The following is a 26,901-nucleotide window of genomic DNA, read 5'->3' on the forward strand; positions in this document are numbered from 1 at the left end:
TGGGTTCCCGGGGTGAGCGGCTAGTGCCGGAGCACGTGGCTGGGCACTAAGTGAACCAGTGAGGCCACAGCCACGCTTAGTTGGCGCCTGAAACGGAAGCCAAACCCCAGTAGGCCCAAACCGGGCCTAATGGTTCACTTCATGACCGTTAGGCCTGCAGCCCCGAGCCGGAGCCACTTTGGCTTCGAAGAAGGCGCCTTACCCGGTGCTCAAGGCACACGTGGTCCTGATGGAATGGATGCGCAGGCGATTGGCCAGGTCCCGAAGCACCTGCACAGTATCCGCATCAGGTTTGTCTTCCTCCGGCACGGGAACGTTCACCTCAGCCTCAGCCATTGCTGCTGCCCAGACAGAGTCTGAAGAGAAAATGGCGTCGAGTGGGGCGCTTCAGGCTTTTATAGGCCTCTGTACCGGCTCCCTCTGCGAAGAACCTTCCGCGCGCGCGTGGATCCCTCCGCGCGCCCCAATTAAGTGGATTTTGAACATTTTTCATTTGCATATAAATTTCATTTGCATATATGATATTTTCCAAAATCAGTTAATTTCTTTATAGCTTCCCTCGTGTTATTAATTCAAAGAGGGCTGCCTCTGTACGCGAATTCAGGGTCTACTTTTATGGTTGTACAGGGGTCCAGGATCTACTTTTGAGTTATGAAGAAGGTCTGGAACTGGATACTTTGTTTGGTAGGCGGCAAGATGGCGAAAGTAGTAAAGTAGTTTTCGATTCACACACTTTAAAAACAGTTACAATGCTGAAGTTTGTTTTGCACATTTTATCACACTATTAAAAGAGTACGCCGTAATTTTACAATTTTGGGGTACACCCTCCTTGCACCCAATAGCAGTCCGGTTCCTAGGTCGACTTCTCAGCACAGGAGGCAGGCTGAGGGTTCCGAGGCAGCAGGTGTCTCTGTGCTGACCTTTCTTTCCAGAATCTTGGGTATGGTACGACCCATGTGAGAGTTTAGGTGGCATTAGCCTAACGCTGGCCAGCAGCTTTCCCAGGGAGCCTGACTTGAGGGGGTTCCCGTTGACTTTCTGTATGAAGGTCCCCATCTGTACGAAGGTCACACTGTGTCTCGGAGACCTCATGTCTCTCGGATTTTGAGACCGGCTACCAAGACCCAGCCTGGCTCCCAGCCGCACCATGTCCACAACATTATACCTCACGTTGAATCACTGGGAAGCATCTTGAAAACTGCCGAGCTCCGGAAAGCGCCATTGTCCCTGAACGCGGCTAGATCGCAAGCCGATTCCGTTCTTGTTCGGTTAAAGGGCATTGCCATTTTTCATCGATACCTCTGACTGCTCGAGAAAAACCCTGCTCCTATGTGTGATCCTACTTACAAAAAACACGAGTGCTCATTTCCTCACATCATCCACACTGGCTATTGTTAGCCTTTTAAATGTGTGACATTCTGATGGATGAGAAAATCATATTTAGCAAATGCTTTGGTTTACGTTTGCCCAAGATCCTTGCAGTAGATTATAGCCATTCGTGCGTTTATTACCGTCCGTGATCTATCGTTTCCGAATTGTCTATTGCTATCCCTTATTGTTTTTACATTGGATTCTTTCTCTTTAGCTTCCTAATTTGTAAGACTTCTTTGCTATATCTATTAGAGATATAGCAAATCTTTTTCCCCCTCAATCTGTTGCTTTTTAAAAAAAAAGTTGAGATACGTTATTTTTAAGAAGCAAGTGTTTGAACCAAAATCTAACTTTATGCTTTTTTTTTTCTCCCCATAAGAATGTTTTAAAACACTTTTATGCGGTAAAATATGTAAATCTTATGGCATTTTTATTTGAGTCGTTTACAAAGATCTTTTCTATGCAAAGATTATAAAAATATTCCTACCATGTCCTCCTAACACTTTTACAGTTTCATTTTTATGCTTAATTCTTTATTCTGTCCCAACTTTACACTAGAGGCCTGATGCACAAAATTTGTGCAAGGGCCTTGGGCCCCGCCACTGCTGCCGGCAGTGGCCACCTCTGCCTTGGCCCCCAACTGCCGCGGCTTTGTCCAGAAGGAAGGACGTCTGGTCTAATTAGCATATTACGTTTTTATTATTATAGATATGATTATCAGGAAACACTCTAATTTTTTTCAAAAAGCCAATTGTCTCAAGACCATATTTATTATTCTTTTGCAAAAATTTCTTAGCTTTTTTTTGCACTTTTTCTTCCAAATAAAATTTGAAATCAACTATTTTTAAGATCCATAAGAAATTCCCATTTTTTAAAAAAATATATTTTTATTGATTTTAGAGAGGAAGGGAGAAGGAGAGAGAGATAGAAACATCAACGGTGAGAGAGAATCATTGATCAGCTGCCTCCTGCACGCCCCACACTGGGGATCGAGTCTGCAACCTGGGCATACGCCCTGACCAGGAATCAAACCGGAACCTCCTGGTTCATAGGTTGATACTCAACCACTGAGCCACGCTGGCTGGGCCCATTGCGTTTTTAATTGGGATTTTGTTGAATTTATAGGTCAATATGTAGAGGGCTAACGTATTTATGGTTTTGAGTCTCCTCCTCAAGTACGTGGTATATAGCAGTGATGGCGAACCTTTTGCGCTTGGCGTGTCAGCATTTTGAAAAACCCTAACTTAACTCTGGTGCTGTGTCACATATAGAAATTTTTTGATATTTGCAACGATAGTAAAACAAAGATTTATATTTTTGATATTTATTTTATATATTTAAATGCCATTTAACAAAGAAAAATCAACCAAAAAAATGAGTTTGCGTGTCACCTCTGACGCGTGCCACAGGTTCGTCATCACTGGTATATAGTCATTGATAATCACATCTTACTGACATCCTATTTTATATTTTCAGTTTAACAAAAGATCTTTCTTTTTCTTCCTCCTTTCCTTCATTTTTTTTTGAGTACTCAGGTTCCATTTTATGTCTCCCTTTGGTTATTTGGATGTTACATACCTGGCTTTTCCTGAGTGGTTACCTTTAAATTTTTTTTGTTTTTTGTTTTTGTTCTTTTCTTTTGGTTACCTTTAAATTATTTTTTTTTTAAAGAAAGAGTGGAAGGGAGGAAGGAGAGAGAGACATCCAGCATGTGTCCTGACTAGGGGCCTAGGAACAAACTTGTAAGGTACGTGACCTTGACCAGGAATTGAGACAGACCCTTCTCTGCATGGGCTGATGCTCTACCACTGAGCACACAGGCCAGGGCACCTTTAATTTTTTTCGCCAACATTTTTCTCTCAATTTTGAGTTTGATGTGATATCTATAAAATTCCCCAACAGAACAAGTCATTAGCAAACTTTAATTTTCCCTATTTCCTATTTCCTTTTACCAATGGTATATACAAATATAGTTTAAAGCCGGGCTCAGCGAATTTTTAAAAGTATATATATTTTGACTGTTGACAGTATTACAGATGTCCCCCATGCCTCTCCCAAGCAAACTTTTGAGAGGCCCCAGAGTGGTAGACCCTTTCTCTCATTCCTCGCCATGTGAGAGACTCATTCATTTGTGTCACAATATAATTTTCCATCCTGGACTATGAGCTCTATGACAAGCATGTCAAACTCAAAAGCTAACATGGGCCAAATAGGCAAGGTTTAAGTTTAGGTGGACCACAAAAAACCCCCAAAAGCTTCAATTTTCATAGAAACGTAGGTTTATGTCGATAGAGACAGGCTGAATACAAAGGGCTGAAATAAATGTCATCGTTCACATAAAGTAATAGAACATTTTAATAAAAATTAATATTTTTTCTTGAACATAACTTACCAGACACTGAATAACTGCCCAAATTAATAAAAGCGTCACACAAATAAACCTATTTTTCTTGTTCTCCGAAAGCGAAATATTTCCTGTTGTGCACACCAAACAAGTCAGTCCAAGACTAATGATGTGGCCATCGGCTGCTAAAATATTCGCTGCTAGTATTAGTGGAGAGAAATGGTGCACCTGTGGGTAAGGCACATAAGGGAAATGATGCAACACGATTATAGTAATCAGTCATTAGTGAACGTTGTAGTTCATTGTTAATAATTATGTAAAAGGATATTGTAAAAATTAAGTTATGAAATTTTTATTAAAATTTTTCTTACATACCATTATATTGGCTGGGCCACAAAAATATTCGTTGTGGGCTGCATGTGGCCCGTGGGCCGCGAGTTTGACATGCTTGCTCTATGAGAACAAGGAATGTATCTGGCTTCTGTAACACACAGTAGACAATTAGGAAGTATGTGTTGAATGAAAGACTGGATAAAGGAACAAACCTGCTAAGTTGCAAAGCTCTCTGACTATCCTTTTTGTTGTTAATCCTCACCTGAGGATATTTTTTTCCATTGATTTTTTTTTTTTTTAGAGAGAGAGAATGGAAGGGAGGGGGAGAGACAGAGAAAGAAACATCGATTGGTTGCCTCTCGCACTTGCCCTGACTAGGGCTGGGGACTGAGCCTGCAACCAAGGTACGTGCACTTGACTGGACTCGAACCCGAGACCCTTCAGTCCACAGTAGCAATACAGCAAGAAGTATGGCTTAATGGGAATGAGTTTATTCCCTACTTTACAAGAACAGTTTTTAATAAAATGAGATGCACAGTTGATAATTCTTGGAAGAGAGGAAGCCCAAGAACAGAAGGGGTGTGTGTGGAGGGGGTACTCTAGCCATCTGGGGTCGTTGTGAGGTACACCCATAAAGCAAGAAGTCGGGTGCTGTAAAGGAGGGAAGAGAGGTCTGGAAGATGAAATTAACTTCTCCGGTCTGTGCTGGGCCCATTTCAAATGCATAAATCTTAACACACATAAGTATCTCTGCATACGTGTAAGTATTTTTATAGAGTGAGGCAATCGTGTGTTCAATTCTCCTACTATTTGGCAGCTTACGGAGTACCTGATTTTTTTTATTTGTTTCGCCATGCAGGAGGAATACATCAAGAGCCCAAGTGCAACCCTTCCCTCCGACATTCGCTCGTGCAGATCACTGTCACCCAGCAAGGAGGGCTTCAGCGACCACTCCAGCCTGCTGCATGGCGAGATGGCCCGGAACTTGCAGAAGAGCATCAAGCACCGCACCCTCTACCTCTTAGAGCAGCTGAGAGTGGAGAAGGCCAGCCGGGACCAGAACACTGTGAGCTACCTCAAGCTGGTGTCCAAAGCCGACCAGCGCCAGGCCCTGCACATCCGCCAGGCCTTCGAGAAGGTGAACCAGCGGGCCTCTGCCACCATCGCCCAGATAGAGCGAAGGCTCCATCAGTGTCGCCAGCAGCTGCAGGAGCTGGAGAAGGGCTGCCAGCCCAAGGGCTCAGTGGCAAAGGAGGAGAGCAGCTCGGACAATGGCCGGCAGCCCTGGGAGAAGGCCCCGTTTTTAGAGGCTCCCAAGCCAGGTGGGAAAGACGGTTTAGCCACCAACCCGTCTGACAGGCCCTTCCCACTGGAGCGTCAATTGTGGGCCTCACAGCAGGCGACGTCATCAGAGTCGCAGGCAAACTTGCTATTGCAGAAGGTGAAGGAAGAGCTCAAAGAAGCCCAGAAAGTCCACCTGGGCCTCCAGGTGTCCTTTCAGGGCCTAAAGGAGATGTATCTCACAGACCTGCAGCTGTCGCTGGAGTGCCTTCAGGAGGAGAAATGCAGGTGAGGTGGAGCCCCTTCGGCCACCTTGGCTCTGGGGACAGCCCCCAGGACTGTCTGCAGGAGGCTGAAAGGGAGCCGAGGAGGGGGGTGGAGCAGCTCAGTGGTTCCCTTGGTGCCTGGGCCCCCGCGGTGAAGAGGGGTCATTCCCTGTCCACAGTTGCACACCAGCTTGGCCCTCTGCTGACCAATGAGGCTCCAGCTATAGGCCCCACTGGGTGGTCCCGCAGCTGCGGCTCTAGCTGGAATGGCAGGAGATAGCCGAAGTGGCGGTGAGCCCAGCAGACGCCCATCAGTTAGGGAGGCGCTTTGCCATCCTGTCTGCTGGCATGGTGTGTAGGCAGGACTGGAGTCGCCTCAACAGCCCTGATCCCCTCACTTGTGCTCATGGCTGAGCTGGGGCACAATGTCACGTCCAGGACATTTATTCTGAAAAATGACTGCCTTCTAGGGAATGCCATCTCCCCACTGTGCAGTGGGTTGATTTTCTTTTCTTTTTCTTTTTAAAATATATTTTTACTGATTTCAGAGAGAGGGAGAGCTAGAAACATAAATGATGAGAGAGTATCATCGACCGGTTGCCTCCTGCATACCTCACACTGGGGATCGAACCTGCAACCTGGGCATATGCCCTGACCGGAAATCAAACCGTGACCTCCTGGTTCACAGGTCAATGCTTAACCACTGAGCAACACTGGCCAGGCAATACTATTGACATTTTGGACCAGCTGATTCTGTGCTGTGGGTGCTGTGCTGTGCATTGGAGGATGTTGAGCAGTGTCCTCACCCTGGAGGAGTTTCCTACAACTGTCATAACCCATTACCCCAAACTCGGTGGCCTCAAACAATAGAACTGTATTCTGTCCCAGTTATGGAGGTCAGGAGTCTGGAATCAGCTTTACTTGGCTGAAGTCAGGGTGTCAGCAAGGCCACGCTCCCTCTGGAGGCTGTAGGTGAGAATCCATTCCTGGCCTCTTCCACCTTTGGGTGGCTGCCGGGCTCCTTTGCTTGTGGCCACATCACTTCAGTCTTCGAGGCTAGCATCCTTCACATCTCTCTCTGTTCTGTCTTCACACAGCCTCCTTCACTGTGTGTACAAGCGCCCTCTGTCTCTCTCTTATAGGATGTGCGTGATTGCAATTAGGGTCCACATATGCTCAGGAGGAGCTCCTCCGACTCTGCCCCATTCCCCAGCCCTACCCCTACTGCTTGAGCCCCGCCCCCCATCTGTTTCTCCATCTTAGATTTCTCGTCCAGGCTGCAGGCCACTGGGTTCTAACTCAATTTGCCCAAAAGCCAATCCTTAGGTATAGTCAGAAGTATACTAATAATATTTTGGTCCTAGCTGGTTTGGCTCAGTGGATAGAGTATCAGCCTGCGGACTGAAGGGTCCCGGGTTCCATTCTGGTTAAGGGCATATGTCCGGGTTGTGGGCTCCATCCCCCGTAGGGGAAGTGCAGGAGGCAGCTGATCTGTGATTCTCTCTCATCATTGATGTTTCTATCTCTCTCTCCCTCTACCTTCCTCTCTGAAATCAATACAAATATATAATATTTTATTGATTTTTTACAGAGAGGAAGGGAGAGAGATAGAGAGTTAGAAACATCGATGAGAGAGAAACATCGATCAGCTGCCTCCTGCACATCTCCCACTGGGGATGTGCCCGCAACCCAGGTACATGCCCTTGACCGGAATCGAACCTGGGACCCTTCAGTCCGCAGGCCGACGCTCCGTCCACTGAGCCAAACCGGTTTCGGCACAAATATATATATTTTAAAAAATAGTATAATCTTGCCCTGACCGGTTTGGCTCAGCTGATAGAGCATCAGCCTGTGGACTCAAGGGTCCCAGGTTCGATTCCGGTCAAGGGCATGTACCTTGATTGCAGGCACATCCCCCAGTGGGGAGTGTGCAGGAGGCAGCTGATCGGTGTTTCTCTCTCATTGATGTTTCTGGCTCTCTATCCCTCTCCCTTCCTCTCTGTAAAAAATCAATAAAATATATTAAAAAAATAGTATAATCTTTCACAGCAACAATACTGTTTAGAATCATTTGTATTGGAGAGGGCAGCCTTATCAGCTTTGGAAGGTTTAGGGGGCATTTTGGTTGACTGGTCATCATTCTGTCTTCACAAGAGCATTTTTCAGAGTGCTCCATTTGCCTCTGTGACCGTAGGAGCTGGATGGAGAGGGGTCCTTGACTAAAAGAGGGACAGTGAGAGGAGGCAGCTGTGTCGAGGCCAGGGCACTGCTGCCAGAGGGTAAGGAGGCTGGGGGCAAGGGAAGGAGAGACTGAGAGAATATCCTTATGAATAAACATCTTCTTATTCACTAAATTATTCAAGAATACATTCAAGAATATATTAATACATTCTTAGAAATACATTAATGAAGAATCTATTCATTGGCTTCATTCATATTCATGGAGAATATATTCATGAAAGTATACTTGAATATAGTTAACATCTTAAATGTTCTTGTGGCTGGATCTTTCATGGTAATGGAAAGATAATCATGGGGTATCTACTTCCAGGGTGGACACCCTGCCTCTCCCCCTCTCTGTGGGCAGTAGCCTCAGCCATGTTGTCAGCCCACTCTCTTCCCAACAGGAAGCAGGGCAGAGACTAATGGAATGTTCCTTGAAACACTGTGATGAATCAGCTCTTGATGAATTGGCTTTCAACAAATGAGTGTTCAGCTTATTAGCTCCCTGGGGGACGTCTACATGTAGGTGTCAGTGAAGTTCTCAAAATAGGACCAAATTACCTCCTTGCTTCACATTCCCTGTCCCTACGACAGCACCATTGGTTATGTTCTTCTGCACGTCAGAATCGCGGCCATCAGCCTGGTCCTTCATTGCCATTGACTCCAGCGTTCTGTGGTACCTTTCCTCTTCTCCAGTGTCACTGCCCCTGGCTTGGGTCAAGCCTTCCTCGGCTCTTCCCAAAAGAAAGTTCTAGAAGCCACCTGTCCTTCCTGTTGCCCAAATGAGGAACCTCAAGGATTTTTTAAATTATGAAACATTCCAAACCCAGGCGAAATGTAGAGAATAACATGATCGACACTGTATACCTACCCCTGAGCCTTCTCAAATCTTCACATTTAGCATTTTTGCTTCAAATCTTCTATATATATTTTTTAAAAAATATTTTTATTGATTTCAAAGAGGAAGGGAGAGGGAGAGAGAGATAGAAACATCAACAATGAGAGAGAATCATTGATCAGCTGCCTCCTGCACGTCCCACACTGGGGATTGAGCTTACAACCCAGGCATGTGCCCTGACCGGGAATTGAACCATGATCTCCTGGTTCATAGGTCAGTGCTCAACCACTGAGTCACACCTGCCTGGCTTGTTTATATTTTTTAATGATCCACTGAGATATAGTTTACATGCCATAAAATGCACTGTTTTAACTGTACATTTTTATGATGTTTAGTAAATTTACTGAATTGTGCAACCATGACCACAATCCTATATTTGTTATTTGCTTTAATAATCGCTTTATTGAGATATAATTCACATAACATAAAATTCATCCATTTAAAGTGTACAATTCAGTAGTCTTTAGTATGTTCACAGAGTTGTGCAACCATCACCACTATCTCATTACAGACCATAACATTGTCATCACCCCAAAGAGAAACCCCACCCCCATTAGTAGTCACTCCCCACCTTCCCCTTCTCCAGCCCCGGCAACCACTATTCTGTTTTCGTTTTTTTCTGGATTGGTCTATTCTGGACATTTCATATAAATAGAAGCACACACTATGTGGTCTTTTGTGGCTGCTCCATCTCTATAATCCACAGATTTTTATGGAATAACTACTGCATGCCAAACACTGGTGCCGGGAATACATATGGAGTTTAATAGCATACGGGGGTAATTTAGATCTTGATTTCTACAACTTCTAGTCTATCTCTATTTTGGTAAAGCTGTTACAAAAGGGGAATGGTATATAGGAGATACATGACTGTCAGTGTGGGCGTGGCTGAGGCGCAGACCTGGAAGAGTAGGCTGGCTTTGACTGGAGCTGAGGGCCAGAGGAGGAAGGCAGGTCCTGAACCCATGTCTAGTCTTTTATTTATATTTTTAATATGGAACGCTTCATGAATTTGTGTGTCATCCTTGCGCAGGGGCTATGCTAATGTCCTCTGTATCGTTCCAATTTTAGTATATGTGCTGCCGAAGCGAGCACCCAAGTCTAGTCTTGATGTAGGACCACTCGCTGCCAGCACAAGCTCTGGCGGGGTGGGGGGCGGGTACTCAGAGAGTATTATTTTCTCTTTTGCTCCCAAGACAAACACTGACGGCAGAACTGGTGAATGAGCACCTGCAGCGGCACCTGGATGAAATTTACTGTCTCAAACAGAATCTGGCCTATGCTGAAGAGAAAATGGCCTATCTTTCCTATGAGAAAGCCAAGGAAATATGGGTGAGTTCCTCACGGGGGAGCTTTTTGAGAGAAGGCCAGTGAGAAGGATGTAGGGATGAGAGAAGCCAAGGATGAGCCAATCTGTTCTGGTAACCTCCAAACCAAGGAAAGAGACAGATATTCAAGCTGTACCCCCGTTGAGGGTTTATTGGCAACTCCCACATTTGTTTTCGAGCTGGCGGTGGCCAATCGTTATGTTCATGCTGCACTTCCCCTCTCCCCCCACCTTAGCTGATCTGGGAACTTGGGCACTGCAGTTCTCACACTTGAGCCCAGAACCACCTGCAGAGGGGGCTGATGAGTACCCAGGAGCTGCTGGGGGTGTAGGGAACACCAGCTGGGAACCCCTGCTTTTGACCCTGGAGCGGCAAGTGTGGGTGGTGGATCTCCTTCTCCTGTGACAGATGGCCTCACTCTCTTCCACACCCTCAGACCTTATACCTGACCTTGCTCAGCTCTTTCTGTCTCAGACCTGGCTGGATGAGTGCCAAGTCAGATGAGGCCTTCGCTGTTACTGGGAGACATGGACCCTCCCAGGACAGGGCCCTCAGCGTGTAGGTGCTCTAGGCCAGTGGTCGGCAAACTCATTAGTCGACAGAGCCAAATATCAACAGTACGATTGAAATTTCTTTTGAGAGCCAAATTTTTTAAACTTAAACTGTATAGGTAGGTACATTGTTATTAACTTAATAATTTTGGATTGAGTACTTAGTATTAACAACATGAGTTCAATACATTAATATATTTATGGAATGCCTATTATGTGTCTAAGGCTGGAGATAACAGGACATCCTTCTGGAACTTACATTCTAGTGAGGAAGATCAATTTTAAATAAGTAAATAGTCACATCAAATAATTGCAGTTGTCATGAGTGCTAAGGAAGGAAAGAAACAGTAAGCGAGAGAAGTTATTTAGCAAGGTTAGGCATTTGAGCCCCTCTAAGCAGATAAGTTTCATTTTATAATAATAAAGCCACCAACACAAAATAATTACAATTCTTAAATTGATGACAAAAATACCTGTAGGATTTGCAGCTGGTTGGAAAAATACAGGTAACTTTATGCTTCGAGTAGGTGCTTTTGTCACCCGCGCGCGACTTGCAGACGTGACTAGCACTAACCACTGCACATGAGACTGCTGACTGACCGGCTCACTCAACTCGTGCATGAATCACACGCCTCCCCCGCGCTTCGTGTCCTGGGGCCCACCTGCGCCATGTCTCCCGTCGCCCGACCCACCGACACCCCCCACTTCTGAACCACTTCTTCAAAATAGACTCGCCCAGGCCGAAAACCGACTTCTGCGCATGGGCCACGAAGTTTCAATCGCACTGTACGTGCGCGCCCACACGTGGCATTTTGTGGAAGAGCCACACTCAAGGGGCCAAAGAGCCGCATGTGGCTCGCGAGCCGCGGTTTGCCGACCACTGCTCTAGGTTCTCGTCTTCCCTCCTAAATCTTCAGCTCACCAACACTTGCTGTGCAACCCTTAGGCACTCAGGTAAATGACTGCACCTTCCTTCTGACCGCTGTTTTTATCACCTGCAGAACGTCATGGAGACTTTTAAGAGACGTATAGCCAAGCTGGAAACTCTACAGCAAGTGACTCAACCAAATATGACAGAGAACCTCAGGAACTGTCCCCAGAAGCTTGTGTTCCAATTTCTGAACCTGCTCCTCACGCTGGCCACCATCTTCCTGGTCTTCATCTCTGCGGTGTGCACCTTTCCCTTGACACTGTTGAATTCGCGCCTGCGCATGTGCAGCGTGATGGTGCTGATCGGTGTTGGGGCCCTGGCCTGGCAGAAGTGGCATGCCATTCCTGCCACGGACTGGCAGGTCTGGGTCGCCTCCAGATGGAGACTGTATTCCAAGGACGCCAAACCTCTACCAGGCGGGCCTTAACGGGACTGCGTGGGCCAGCTCCTCTCTTTTCCAGGTGTCAGGGCAGCCAGCCAGCCCTCCCCAGGAGGCCACTTCTCAGATCTGGCTTTCAGATTTTGTCCACACCAGCCCCATGAGAGGTGTGTGGGTGCCCACCCAGCTCCCAGTTCCCTTTCTCACAACCCTTCCTTACCATCTGCAGACCTTGGAAAAGATTAAAGTCTCCGGAAGTGCAGTGCTGCGCTCCTCTATAAACCCCTCATGCCCTCTAGCAACCCAGTGACTGAACACTCGGGGGCTCAGGGGCCCCTCTCTGTGACTTGGTTGTTTCTGGCAAAGAGAAGCTACATTTACTTCACAGGGATGGAGAAGAAGGGATGGTGGTGGTGGTGGCCAAAGCCCTGGTGAGTGGGACAGGGGTGACGTTTCCTGGTAGGAGGCAGATCTCTTTGTTGTTGGGGCTGGAGAGACTCATGCAGGGGACACCGAAGAGACAGATGAGGCCTCCGTTCTGGAGGTGCTGGAGAGTTCAGAGCTATCATCCACTCTCTTCCCAAAAAGCTGCAAGATGCAGTTTCGAAACTGGCAGGACAGAAAGGGTTATTCAGCAGAGCAGGAAGGGTCAGTGCGCTATGCTAAAGGTGATGCTGAGGGCATTCGGAGGAAGGTACAGTGGGGCCTTGACTTACGAGTGTCCCAACTAACAAGTTTTTCGAGATATGAGCCGTCTCTCAGCCGATTTTTTGCTTTGAGTTGCGAGCTAAAATTCGGGTTACGAGCCAGCTTCAGATACCCCACCGCTAGTTGGTGCAGCGAACGTCACAGTGAACGCCACAACATCAGCCCAGCATCACGTGTCTCACTCGTTCACTGTTGGTTTGACATACAAGTAATTTGAGTTACGAGCTCCGTCAAGGAATGAATTAAACTCGTAAGTCAAGGCCCCACTGTATTCATTAAGTGTCACCTGGATGACTCAAAACCTTCTCTCCTGCCATTCACAATCCTACAGAGTGAATGGAGGAAGATTCCGGTGGTTCCTCGCATGTGGGGATGGTCTATTTCTGACTATCCGGTCATCTAAGTCATCTAATTTAGCAGCTGATGGTGACTATTTGGGTCACTTCGTGGCCCCCCAAAAGGTATGTTTAAGTCCTAATGCTTGGGGTCTGTGAATGTGACCTTATTTGGAAATAGTCTTTACAGATGTGATTAAGATATACATTAAGCCAGGCTGGTGTGGCTCAGTGGTTGAGTGCCGACCCAGGAACCAAGAGGTCGTTGGTTCGATTCCCAGTCAGGGCACAAGCCCGGGTTGTGGGCTCGATCCCCAGTGGGGGCCATGCAGGAGGCAACCAGTTGATGACTTCCTCTCTCATCGATGTTTCTATCTCACTCTCCCTCTCCCTTCCTCTCTCTCTAAAAATCAATAAAAATATATATTTTAAAAAGATATACATTACCATGAGGTCAAGCTGGAGTAGAGCAGGCCCTAATGCAATGACTGGTGTCCTTATAAGTAGAAGGGAATTTGGACACAGACATACAGGCATAGAGGGAAGACGGCCATGTGAAAGTGAAGGCAGAGATTAGGGTGACTCGTCTACAAACCAAAAAATAGCAAGTACTCACCAGAAGGTAGAAGAGGGATTCGGAACAGATTTCCCCCCAGAGCCCTTAGAAGAAGCTAGCCCTGCTGACATCTTGATCTTAGACTTCTGGCCTCCAGAACTAGGAGACCATATGTTTCTGTTACTTAAAGCCACCCAATCTGTGGTAATTCGTTATGGCACCCCAGGGAACTCATGCAGTGACCAAAAATGATGCCAGCTAAGGGGCCCATGCATAGATAGAATGACCTGTCTCCAGAATGTCTGGTAAGAGGCATTTTAGTGAAAGGGAATGTGATTGTCATCTTGTTTCTATTCCATCAATTTAAAAAATATATTTTTATTGATTTCAGAGAGGAAGGGAGAGGGAGAGAGAGAAACATCAATGATGAGAGAGAATCATTGATCGGCTTCCTCCTGCACGCCCCACACTGGGGATCAAGCCCCCAACCCGGGCATGTGCCCTGACTGGGAATTGAACTGCGACCTCTTGGTTCATAGGTTGATAGGTTGATGATGCTCAACCACTGAGCCATGCGGCTGGGTTCTATTCCATCAATTTTGAGGCCAGGTGAGGACTAGGTAAACAACAGTGTAGCCACCACCTCGTCTCTTTAGCCAAGAGAGTCTTCCGGCACCAGGGAGGCCCTGCTCTTTGCTGCTTGATCCTTAAAAAGATCTGGGCCGTATGTATTTCTCAGATTATATCTCAGATCATCACTGTGCTAACCAAAATGCTTTGAGAACACAGATCAGATGCATTTCCTATATATTCCAAGCCTATTTTTTTAAAATAAAATTTTATTGATCTCAGAGAAGAACAGAGAGGGAGAGAGAGAAACATCAATGAGAGAGGATCATTGATCGGCTGCCTCCTGCACGCCCCCTACTGGGGATCTAGCCTGCAACCCAGGCATGTGCTCTTGACCGGGAATCGAACCCAGGACCTTTCGGTCCATAGGCCAATGCTCTATCCACTGAGCCAAACCGGCTAGAGCCCAAGTTTATTCTTGATTACCTCCAGCTCCCTCCAACATTAGAACTCTCAAAAATGAAAAACATAATTGATGACATTGATAACATAAGAAATGGGCTGAACAGCAGAATCAACTCAGCTAAAGAGCTGCCAGATGAGGCTAAGAATTTATCCAATACATTCACTTAACATCTACCTACTGAGCGCCCATTCTGTGCCAGACTGTGTCCTAAGGGTTTCATCAGGGATGTCCTCATGGAGTTCCATTCCAGAAAGTTCTCTCAGAATGCAATAGGAAGGGGTAACAGTGTGAAAAGGTGAAAGAAAGTTTGAAAGCCTGGAGAGGTCCAGAAGTGCGACATCTGTCTAGGAGGCGGGGGAAATGGAAAGACTCAAGCAAAGACAGTACTTGTCAATCTAGCCTAAAATTCCACTAACAAAAGCCAGGCCTAAAAAGAGACCCGCAGGAAAGACAGAAAACAGGGATCTGGGATTGAACTGTACTCTGGGTATTGAGGTGCGAGGAATGGAACCCCAGGGAATCAATTGTGGTCCTACTGAATATTTATTTATTTATTTTAAAACATTTTATGATTTCAGAGAGGAAGGGGGGAGAGATAGAGAGAAACATCAATGATGAGAATCATCAATCGGCTGCCTCCTGCATGCCCCACATTGGGGATTGTGACTGGGAATCGAACTGTGACCTCCTGGTTCCTTAAGCATGCATTCCTTTGGTAATGTTTAAATATTCAGTAGCCCATGCTGGCCGGGCTACTGAATATTTAAACATTACCAAAAGAATGCATGCTTAAGGAACTCAAGGCCAGGCAGGAGCGGGCACAGCCATGGAGCAACTGTGAAATGGACGAGCAGAGAAAAGCCAGTTGGAAGGAGTAGGCTGGGTGTGGTGAAATAGGAGCTCCCTGAGGGGCAGTATTTCTGACCCAAGACCTCTCTGGTCACCAAGTCACATCATAGATGTGCCCTAATGAAGTGGATGTGACGGATTCAAGGAAGAATAAGGCAAATTGCACTTGGAAGATGATGAACCTCAATAGTCACCTGTATCTATCAAGAAGTCTAGGAGTCATGGGCAGTTTGCTGTGGAGGCCCAGTGTGCCAGTCCATGCTGGCTGCCATCTAGGGAGACTTTGGGTGGGACCACAGTGTGTCCACCCTAAACTAACCTATAAAGCCACAGGTCAGTGCAGCCAAGAAGAGCCTTTTTTATGCCCTGGTCAGAATTAGAGTTTGAAGGTGGAAAGATGAAGGTTGAGAGAAGAGTTATGCCAATAATGGCAGGAAGTGCACACCTAAGGGAAATGTAGCCATGTCCAGGCAGTCCTCCGGCATTCAAGCTCTAGGCTAGCCCTGAGGCCAACAGAAGGGAAGAGCTCTGCAGTGCACAGGCCCTGCAGGAAATGCCCACCTTCAGGCAGAGACAGACCATAAAAGGATCCAGAAGGAGGGCTGCCTGGGGTTGGGGTCACGTGCTGAGCCTTCTCCGGTCATTGTTCTGGAGACCAGATACTATTCCAGGTGGGAGCCATTGTGGGGCTCCTCCATGGTCTATTTCTAGTTTGCTGTGTGGATGGTGTGACTTACCTGCCGGTTCATAAAGACATAGATAATGGGGTTGTAGATAGTGGCACTTTTGGCAAAGTAGGCTGGCAGTGCGGCCACCAGAGGGTGGAAGGCGTAGCCAGGGTGGGCAGCAGCGAAGCATGCAAAGAAAGTGTAGGGCCCCCAGCAGAGGCAGTATGCCAGGATCATCACCACCACCATGCGCGTCACCTCCTTCTCTGCCTTCTGGGTGGACTCGGATTCTTTCTGCTGCTTCGCCACCTGGGGGAGACAGAGGGTCGTGCCAAGGGACAGTGAGCAGGAGAGTTCCTCAGGGCTCTGAATCTGAAGGGACTCCGTGTTCCTGGCGGGCTAGGGACGGGGAGTCCTGGGGAGAAGGAGATGGGCCCACCCACTACCGCACCTCGCCAGCCAGCAGCCAGCTCCCATCTGAGTGAGTGCACGCCTGGCCTACAGCTCTCTGGAGGGTGGCCTCGCGAGAGCTGTGCAAGCTTTGAGGCAGCACTCAGCTGAACTGGCTGAGATGGCCCTGAGCTGGGGCCTTCCAAACTCTTGGCTTAGCTTGGCTCCCATTGGGAGTTTGGGCAGGAGCTAAGGGGGCTGTTCTTAGCCTCATCTGGTCCCTTACCAGCATGCTCCCTCCTGTGCTCAGATCTGAAGGGTTGGGCAGGAGAAGACACAGGGGCTGGCCTCTGCCTGCTACGGGCAGGGCCTGATGGCAGACAGCTGAGTGGGCACGAGGGGAAACTGTGAGGGCAGGTAACACATTCTGGAGCCTGAGCTCCACAACTCAGACCCAACGTGGCCCAAGCCATGGTTGGACACCTTGGGAGCCAGCTAAGTTGCTTCTGATCCCTGACCGCCGACAGGGTGGGGGAAGGAAGAGGGGGGGTATCCCAGGCTGAAGGTAGTGAGATGAGGGGAGCTTATATGGAGCCTCCGCTCTAGAGAGAGCTTATAAGCCCATGCTGATCGGATTGTGGGCACAGGCAGCTTCATATAGGAAAGGCGCCACCCCAAAGGGCCTTCTACCACCCGTGCCAAGCAGGATCCCAACAGGAACAGATGGTACATCCAGATCAAGCTAATGGTAGCTTAGCTCACTGATAAAGGGACAACTTACGGTATTCAGGAGACCACAAGGGGAGCACAGAGCTCCCAGCACCTCAGGACCCAACCTCACTCTGCTGTCTTGCTCAGATTTCCTGCAGGGGCGCCCCAGTGGTAGCCCAGCTTGCACAGGGGAGGAGGGGAGGATCAGCTTCCCAGGGAGGAGGAGGGGGGAGAGGAGCCTGGAGGGCAGACGGCACATGTGGATTCACTTCTTAGCCTGCCCCAACAGGCCCGTGGAGGGGACAAGGGCCCTCCAGTGGCATCCTTTTAACAACACTCCTTGATTTGCAGGTTTCATTTGCAGATCTGGCTGGCTCAGGAGGAATGCAGCTCTGCTCCATTACTGGGGTAATCCCTTCCTATTCTATAAGGACAAGGACGAGGGAGCCAGGGCTGTAAGTGCCAGGTTCATGTCTGGTTTGGGGACAGGGGAGCGGACCGGGTGACCCTCTGTCCCTGCCCAGACATCCCTGGCCTTCATGATCCTACCAGCCAGGAGGGCACGGGGGCTTACAGCTCGGATGGCCAGCCACACTTGGAGGTAGCAAAGCACGATGACGCTGAGTGGGATGATGCAGCACGTGGTCATGAGGACAATCATGTATGACTGCACCCCCGGGTACGAGCTACCGCTGAACACGTCTGGGCCGCATGAAGTCTTCAGGCCATGGGGCCAGTACCTGGATAAAAGAGCCGGCAGCCTGTCCCAATGCAGGCAGGGCAACCTGCGACCCGCAGCCCAGCCATGCCACTGACGGGTAGGGTTGTTAGTTATTTGTTTTTTAATGAAATTAAAATCACGTTACATGAATGGACCATTTTTTTTTTTTTTAGAATGGAAGGGAAGAGGAAGGGAGAGAGAGAGAGAAACATTGATGTGAGAGAGACACATTGATTGGTTGCCTCCTTCACGGGCCCTGGGGATCAAGCCTGCAATTGGGGTACGTGCATTTGACCGGAATCGTACCCGGGACCCTTCAGTATGTAGGCTGACGCTCTATCCATTGAACCAAACTGTCTAGGGCTGACCATTTTTGAGTGAGCAGTTCGGTGGCATTTAGTACTTTCATTGCCGCTATCTGGTTTCAGAACATTTTCATCACCTTGATCACATCCCCTTTTCACAAAGAGAGGGTGAAGCACCCTCTTGCCTTCTAAGAACCTGTGAACACCCGAATCATTTTTCTGGTGTCAGCCAGATCAGCCCATGGCCTGAGGTTGTAGGCATTTTTCCATGTGTTCCCATGAGCAGCCCAGGCTTGGAAACCACGGGAAAGGGTTGGAGACCGTGTTCCAGCAGCCAGATTCGTACACTCATAGACACTGCACGCTAGAAGGGGCCTCAGGGGGAGCCGGGTCCATCTTCACTTTATTTGTGGGGCCGTGGAGGCCCAGAGACGGAAACCTATTTGCCCTGAGGTCACAAAGAGAATCACGAGTCTGACCCTCCCCTCTTGGTCCTAGCAAGGCGCCCTCCTGGCACCCTGGCATCCTTACCTGCTCCAACCAAAGATGGGCGGGGCTGTCCATACAGCAGACCAGACCCAGGAGAAGGTGATGCCTGCGATGGCCAGCTTGGCATCAAATCTCACGTTGCCAAAAGGCTTGCAGACCACCAGCCACCTCTCCCAGGAAATGATGGCCAGGGACCAGAGCCCCGTGATCCCTGCAGGGGAGAACAGACAGATGAAGAGGCACTCGCCAAGCACCTGCAAAACCTCATTCTCCAAAGAGTGTTGTCAGGTCCAGGTGGCACTGGGTCAATTACTTTTTTTTTAATAGTAGTCTTTTTTTAAAAAAAATTATATTTTATTGATTTTTTACAGAGAGGAAGGGAGAGGGATAGAGAGTCAGATGAGAGAGAAACATCAACCAGCTGCCTCCTGCACACCCCCTACTGGGGATGTGCCCGCAACCAAGGTACATGCCCTTGACTGGAATCGAACCCAGGACCCTTCAGTCCCCAGGCCGACGCTCAATCCACTGAGCCAAACCGATCAGGGCAATTACTTTTTAAAAAAATATATTTTTTATTGATTTCAAAGAGGAAGGGAGAGAGGGAGAGAGATAGAAACATCAATGATGAGAGAATCATTGATTGGCTGCCTCCTGCACACCCCACACTGGGGACCAAGCCGGCCATCCGGGCATGTGCCCTGACCGGGAATCGAACCGAGACCTCTAGGTTCATAGGTTGATGCTCAACCACTGAGCCACACTGTCCAGGCTTGGTTAATTTCTTTTTCTAACTTCTGTTTTCCCCCATTGGGTCTTTCCTTGCCCCCTCTGATTTGACCTCTTGGTCCACCTTGTTTTCCCTCTTTCTTGTACTTGGCCACCAGCCTTTCCTGTGATGGCACTGAGGTAACCGCCGGTGGCCATGTACACACCAGCCTGACCCACTGACGTGCTGTGATCCCAGCCAAGAGCTGTGCCCCTCCTGCCAGTACGCACACGTTTCTGCAGATGCATGGAACCCCTGCCCTGATATCTCACCTCTTTCCTCCGTTTAGCAGGTGGAGACAATGTCTTCTGTGCTGCTTAGACCCCGGAGGTCTGTGCACAGAATTCAGGTGTCCATGAACTGGGATGGGAAAAATGACATCTTTGTTTCTACTAACCTCTAACCGACACTGGCATTTCCTTCTGTTATAAGTGTGAAAGTATTAGCAGTGCCCATGACTCGGTCACTTTACAGAGGGTGGCAGATATTTCCCAATATCACTATGTTCATTACCACTGTGAGAAATTTCTTTTTTTTTTTTAATCCTCACCTGAGGATATTTTTCCATTGATTTTTTAAAATATATATTTTTATTGATTTCAGAGAGGAAGGAAAAGGGAGAGAGAGATAGAAACATCAATGATGACATACCTATTGATCGGCTGCCCCCTGCAAGTCCCCCTCTGGGGATCGAGCCCACAACCTGGGCATATGCCCTTGACCGGAATCAAACCTGGGACCTTTCAGTTCGCAGGCCAACGCTCTATCCACTGAGCCAATCTGGCTAGGGCTTTCCATTGATTTTTAGGTAGAGTGGAAAGGAGGGGGAGAAACAGAGAGAGAGAGAGAAACATTGATGTGAGAGAGACACATCGATTGGTTGCCTCCTACGTGCACCATGACCAGGGCCGGGGATCGAACCTGCAACTGAGGTATGTGCCCTTGACGGGAATCAAAGCCAGGACCCTTCCATGCACAGGCTGATGCTCTATCCAGTGAGCCAAACAGGCTAGGGCATCACTTTGAAATTTCAATGACTGTCAGGCCAGGTCCAGTTATTTGATACTTTAATAAAGAATGGTGCCGAACCGGTTTGGCTCAGTGGATAGAGCGTTGGCCTGTGGACTCAAGGGTCCCGGGTTCGATTCCGGTCAAGGGCATGTACCTTGGTTGCGGGCACATCCCCGATGGGAGGTGTGCAGGAGGCAGCTGATCGATCTCTCTCATCGATGTTTCTGACTCTCTGTCCCTCTCCCTTCTTCTCTGTAAAAAATCAATAAAATATATTTTTAAAAAAAGAATGGTGTCACTAATATTCTAGAAAATACTCTTAATACTATTTATTTAATTACTAGAGGCCCAATGTACAAAATTCAAACAAGAGTAGGCTTTCTTTCCCCCAGCTGCCTGCACTGGCTTCCCTCTGGCACCTGGGACCTGGGCTTCCCTCGCAGACCAGGCTTCATCCGGAAGGTCGCCTGGAAGGATGTCTGGTCTAATTAGCATATTATGCTTTTATTATTACAGATAATATAACTTAGTATTATAATTTTAATACTTTAAATGAAGACTATGTTGCTAATTACTGTTTAATACTTTGAGAACTGTATTTCAGTATCATTGTAGTCCTTTGTAATCTTATGGACTTCATGTGCATTTGCAAACATTCTTCTGAGAAGGGCTGCATATGTTTCCCCTGAGGGCCAGGGGGAGTCCATGGCACAAAAACTGGTTCAGAAGTGCTGGCGCCCAGCTGGTATGGCTCAGTAGTTGAGCAACAACCTATGATCCAAGAGGTCATGGTTTGATTCCGGGGCCTCGGTCCTCAGTGGGGGGCATGCAGGAGACAGTCGATCAATGATTATCTCTCATTATGGATGTTTCTCTCTCTCTCCTTCTCCCTTCCTCTCTGAAATCAATAAAAATAAATAAATACAATTTTTAAAAAGTTTCAGCTCCTCCAGGACACGGTCCTCTGAGAGGACCGATGGCACTCTGTAGTCACTATCTGTGATAGGGGCCTCTCTTCCCTGGACTTGGGAACACCTGGGACTGGGACCCTGGGTGCCACATCCTATACGCCTGGTGCCCACCACAAAGCCCAGCACATGGGTACTTCTCAGCCAATGTTGACCTGAATAGAGCCACAGCCCACAGAGATATTAGTGATGGGGATGGGGAAAGGGATCTGGGAATTGCTTCTTTCCCTGGAAAAAGCCAGCACAGGTGAGCTGAAAGGGAACACGGCCCTGATGGTGGGCATTCAGTTCGGGGGGCCCGGAGCCCTCCCCTCCCACATTGTTCTGAGGTTGTCTGACTCTATATCTGTCTCCTCACATGCCAGCTGCATGGCCCCAAAGTGGCTGTCCAAAGGCAGAACCTGGCCCGGCTGGCGTGTCTCAATGTGGTTGAGCATAGACATATGAACCAGGAGGTCACAGTTCAATTACTGGTCAGGGCACGTGCCCAGGTTGCAGGCTCAATCCCCAGTGTGGGGCGTGCAGGAAGCAGCCAATTAATGATTCTCTCTCATCATCAATGTTTCTATCTCTCTCTCCCTCTCCCTTCCTTCCTGAAATCAATAAAAATATATTTTCAAAAACCAAACAAAGAACAGGCAGAACCTATCTGTGAGTAGGCACTCGGGGTGTGTTGGATTGCACCAGCCGGCCCCCCACCTAAATGATGACTCAGGGCCGCTTTCTCCTGCATGCCTGTCTCCCTTCAAACATGTGCATTGCAGGCACACGAGGGGTGTGCCGTGTGAGTATGTCTTTTATGAACAGCAGGCTGGGTCTTCTCCTGAGCCCGGGCCCTCAGCTGGCTTACCGCACAGGGAGACAGTGTAGCCCTCCACAACGCACAGAGGGTGGCCCAGCACAAAGTAGCCATAGATCTGGTTCACGACGCTGATGGTGCTGGCGATGAGGGTCTCTGCCAGGTCAGCCACAGCCAAGTTCACCAGGATCCAGTTTAGAGGGTGGCGCAGCTTCTTGAACCTCATGGTGGCCACCAGCACGAGCCCATTAGTGAAGACAGACGCAATGACCACGAAGACCATCCAGGCACTGGTGAGGTGGTACACCCATCTGGGGGCAATGTGGTAATTGGGGCCTTCAAAGGGGCCTGGAGGCAGGAGGGACAGAGTAGGTAGTGGCGTCATCTGCCTGTACGGCAACACCCATCCGTCCTCTCCCCACCCAGACAGAGCCTCCCGTCAACGCTCCCGTTCTCCTACCTGCTGCCTTTCTCTCTACCTTTGTCCATCTGCAAACAACCTGCCCTCAATCCCGTCTCTCAGGCCAGAGGACCTGGCTCATTGGACAGTCGCATAGGCATCTTTGAACTTGACAAAGTGAAACTCCTCATCATCTCTGCTGGGTATCTCTCCCTCTTCTGATTCACCACCCCAGTACACTGGGCCAGGCCCCTATAGTGCCATTGTCAGGCTTCTGCTCCCCTGAACCCTCACACCCCCTATACTGTCTTCCTTGCGCACTTCATGTCTTTTTGTTGTTGGATCTTCTTTTTTTAAAATATCTTTTTAAATTGATTTCAGAGAGGAAGGGAGAGGGAGAGAGACAGAAACATCAATGATGAGAGAGAATCATTGATCAGCTGCCTCCTGCATGCCCTACACTGGGGATCAAGTCTGCAACCCAGGCGTGTGTCCTGACCAGGAATCGAACCTTGACCTCCTGGTTCATAGGTCCACGCTCAACCACTGAGCTACGCCGGCCGGGCTGTTGTTGGATCTTCACTCACACTCTCCCCTGCACCAGGTCCTCTTCCCTTCCACGCCGTGAAGCCCAGTTCAGATGCCCTTGGCTTCTGGAAGCCTCTCCAGATTTCCCCAGCTGAGAGTCAACTCGGCCCCTTGGGACTACCACGATGAGACTCTAAGATGTTCTAGTATATATTGGAGTTCCCCGGAAAGTACAGAGGTTCAGTGTGAGAATAGCAACTGGAACTGTGAGGTGTTTGAAATACTCCAGCTTGCAAGCAAATGCAAGGGGCGGAGGCAGTTTCAAAATGAAACAGACTGAGTAGTGTCCTTCCCAGACAACCCAGGGAGACCAGATTGGGAGGACAGGGATAAGAGGGACAGGGCAGGAACAAGGGCCATGCACGGTGCCGGAGGGACTGGGGCACTCTGAATGTGGGAGGCCAGGAAGGAGTGGCCTCCAGCAGTGCCACCCTGCTCCTCCCTCCTGAAAACTCTGGGACTCATTTTGTGAAGAAATGAGCACGAGAAGGTATTCTAAAAAATACCGGATGGGAGCCCGGCCAGCATGGCTCAGTGCTTGAGCATCGACCTATGAGGTCAACCTCAATTGGCTTCACTGGGGAACCAAGTCATTATTTTGAAATAGGAGAGATAAAAAGGAAGAATCAAGCATTTCTCCTGTCTTTCCCATATACATTCTCCCCCCCAAAGGGAACACAATAGTAGATGAGGGCATGTTTCTCTTTATCGATGTAACCCAGCTAACAGACGAAGACAGTCCGAATGCAATTTTTGCAATCCCCAGTGGTTTAATGGGTCTGGGCATTGGGCTCAGCAGCTGCCAACATCCTGGAAAAAAGGATCCCCCCCCCAATGGAGCAGTCTTGTCAAAACACGCGACAAATCCAGCTGACCTCTCAGCAGACCTTCAGAGCAGCCAGTTTACAGAAACATCCTGACAAATGGGGTGGGCGGGGCATGGGAAGCCACACACAGGAAGACATCAGCAGAGTCTGAAGTGGGTGAGTCCAGGGACTCATTTACTTTGACAAGTAAATTGCAAAGAGGTCGAGGGGGAACCTCGAAATTTAAAAAGGCTATAAAGACATATCTATAATAGGGACGCGTGGGCCTTATTTGAACCCTGATTCAAGCAAACAAAGCATGTGTCCTGACCAGGAATCGAACTGCAATCTCTTGGTTCGTGGTTCAATGCTCAACCACTGAGCCACACCACTGAGCCACGCCGGTCAGGCTATGGTTATGTTTCCTAGAGTCCTTTTCTCTTACAGGTGCGTACTGAAGATTTATAGAGGAAATGGTGTGATGTCTTGGATCTGCTTCCAGAAATCAGAAGGAGGGATTAGAGGAGAGGGTTACAGATGAAATAAGACAAATGATTGAGACCCAGGGGTTTACTATACTTTTCTCCCTCCTTTGGCAGACACTTGAATTTTGGGGGGTAAAATGTACGGAAAGGAATCGGTCATTGATGAAGCCCCAGAGGCCCCCACGGAGAGCGTTGTTCCATCTCCATCAAGGCGATTCTGGGGCTCAATCAGATTGATGTGAACTTCACGGTTCTCAACCAGTTTGGCCCAGGTACCCCGTTGCTGATCACTCCCCTGGCAGTCAAGAAACCTTTGGTTTGGAGGAGGGACCTGGGACAGGTCTAGGGCTGGGGATCACTAGGGTTCTCATCTCTTTGAAGGGTTTACAGACAAAGCTTTTTGACGGGGTCACTCCCAGGGCAGGACTCAGCTGCCTCATCAGAGTTTTCAGTTTCTTTGGGGCCTTTCTCTCTCGTCATGGGCCAACTCTAAGCGGAAGGGCAGCCCTGGGAGTGGAGCAAACTTCTTCCCCCAGAATGTGCCGGGTAAGGCTGCAGGCCCCGGACATGGACACGGAGTTGGACAAGGTGACTAATACAGTCTCTTCTGATCCAAAGGTTCTAGAACTCACTCATCTCCGCCCTCAAGCCTCCTGCCTGGAGTTTGCCTCCTTTTGGCTTCAGAACATGCAAAGATGAGTCAGACCGGGTCCTTTCTCAGACTTGAATGTAACGAGTGCTCACTAGCAGTACAGGGCCATGAGGAAAGAGTAATGAACTTTCATGGGAAAGGGACTCTCAAAGGGTCTGGGAAGCCTACGAGGTTTGCAAATGCATGTTTGAGCCATGCCAGCATGGCTCAGTGGTTGAATGTCGACCTATGAACCAGGTGGTCACGGTTCAATTCCCACTTAGGGCACATGCCCAGGTTGCAGGCTCAATCCCCAATGAGGGGCGTGCAGGAGGCAGCCAATCAAGGATTCTCTCTCATCATTGATGTTTCTATGTTTCTATCTCCCTCTCCCTTCTTCTCTGAAATCAATAAAAATGCTTAAGAAAGAAAAATGCATACTTGATATTCATTTTTAAAAATCCTTATCCAAGGATATTTTTTCTATTGATTTTTAGGGAAAGTGGAAGGTGGGGGGTGAGAGAGAGAAACATCGATGCGAGAGAGACACATCGATTGGTTGCCTCCCACACATTCTAGGACCTGTGGGTCAGGGATAGAGCCTGCAACTGAGGTACATGCCTTTGACCAGGAGTCAAACCTGAGACCCTTCCATTCATGGGCAGACACTCTAACGACTCAGCAAAACTGGCCAGGGCTCATATTTGATATTCTGGTGTCTTTTTCTATTCATAAAGGCGATGTTTCTAACTCTCTATCCCTCTCCCTTCCTCTCTGTAAAAAATCAATAAAATATATTTTAAAAAAGAAATTTTAGAATAAGCAAGACTAATTTATAGTGAAATAAGAATAGTGATTGGGGGCCCTGGCCGGTGTGGCTCAGATGGTTGGAACATTGTCCCATATACCAAAAGGTCCTGGGTTCGATTCCCAGTCAGGGCACATAGCTAGCTGGGTTGCAGGTTTGGTCCCCAGTTTGGGGTGCATCTGAGAAGCAACCTATCCATGTTTTTCTCACACATCAATGTTTTTTTCCCTCTCCCTCCTCTCTCCCTCTCCTTTCTCCTTTCCTCTCTGAAATCAATAAAAACATATATGTATAAAAGAAGCTAAAAAAATAAGCTAAGAGAGAAAGCCCTTTTGGCTGGTGACACTGTGCCGAAGACACTCTTGGGTGGGGCGGGCAGCCTATGGCCCCCCGTGTGGCCACTTGGGCCTGGTTTCCCAGAGGGGCTGCTTCAGCCATTGGAACCCAGCCTCCACGGCACCTGCCCTCTCACCTCTGGTGGCGTTGCTGTTGGTGTAGGTGAAGATGCTCGCAAGGGTGCTGTCCTCAAAGCCGGCCTGCAGCTGCCCACCTGCAAGCCTTTGGGGGCCCCTTCGGTGGGCCATGGCTCCGGAAAGCCCTGTCCCTGGTGCCCGCCAGCCCTCGAGCTGTCTGGGGGTTACAGTGCTTTATACAAGCCTGCAGGATCAGCTGGGCCTCCTCACCTTAAAAGCCCCCAAACTCTTCACCATCTGATCTCTTAATTGGGGCCTGGACTTAGACCTCCTCCTCCCCCAGCCCTTGCTTCCTGGCTCCTTAGGCGAGCCCATGAGGGCAGCTCAGAAGGATTGGCCTGGAACCAAACTCAGAGCTCCTGGCTTTCTGACGCAGCTGCCGGAGCTGCCAAGGACCCTCTGTTCCGTCCTACTGTCCAACTGTTGGGGAGCACAAGAGACTTGGTTGGAAAGTTTGTAAGGAGGACATTCTGAGAAAAGGGAAGTGTGT

General features: G+C 48.5%; 3 protein-coding genes across 3 annotated transcripts in view; 1 reads left to right on the forward strand and 2 right to left on the reverse strand.

The window, feature by feature from the left end:
* Positions 1 to 336, reverse strand: part of TKTL1 (transketolase-like 1) — a 21,725-nt gene extending 21,389 nt beyond the window's left edge. Inside the window, exon 1 of the mRNA XM_005886162.2 lies at positions 203 to 336. Within this exon, the coding sequence (XP_005886224.1) occupies positions 203 to 336 (134 nt within the window). The remainder of the gene's footprint in view (positions 1 to 202) is intronic.
* A 4,565-nt stretch (positions 337 to 4,901) lies between these two features.
* Positions 4,902 to 11,968, forward strand: TEX28 (testis expressed 28). The gene is made up of 3 exons (XM_005886163.2): positions 4,902 to 5,617; positions 9,913 to 10,048; positions 11,597 to 11,968. The coding sequence occupies exons 1-3, from the start codon at positions 4,902 to 4,904 to the stop codon at positions 11,951 to 11,953; spliced, it is 1,209 nt and encodes a 402-aa protein (XP_005886225.1). The 3' UTR covers positions 11,954 to 11,968.
* Positions 11,969 to 12,399: 431 nt separating this feature from the next.
* Positions 12,400 to 26,596, reverse strand: LOC102258111 (long-wave-sensitive opsin 1). The gene is made up of 6 exons (XM_005886120.2): positions 26,411 to 26,596; positions 22,272 to 22,568; positions 18,716 to 18,884; positions 17,733 to 17,898; positions 16,127 to 16,366; positions 12,400 to 12,514 (listed from the first exon to the last, which is right to left on the reverse strand). The coding sequence occupies exons 1-6, from the start codon at positions 26,520 to 26,522 to the stop codon at positions 12,404 to 12,406; spliced, it is 1,095 nt and encodes a 364-aa protein (XP_005886182.1). The 5' UTR covers positions 26,523 to 26,596; the 3' UTR covers positions 12,400 to 12,403.
* Between the last annotated feature and the right edge of the window lie 305 nt (positions 26,597 to 26,901).

The sequence above is a fragment of the Myotis brandtii genome, unplaced genomic scaffold (genome assembly GCF_000412655.1).
Source record: "Myotis brandtii unplaced genomic scaffold, ASM41265v1 scaffold959, whole genome shotgun sequence".
NCBI classification, from domain to species: Eukaryota; Metazoa; Chordata; class Mammalia; order Chiroptera; family Vespertilionidae; genus Myotis; species Myotis brandtii.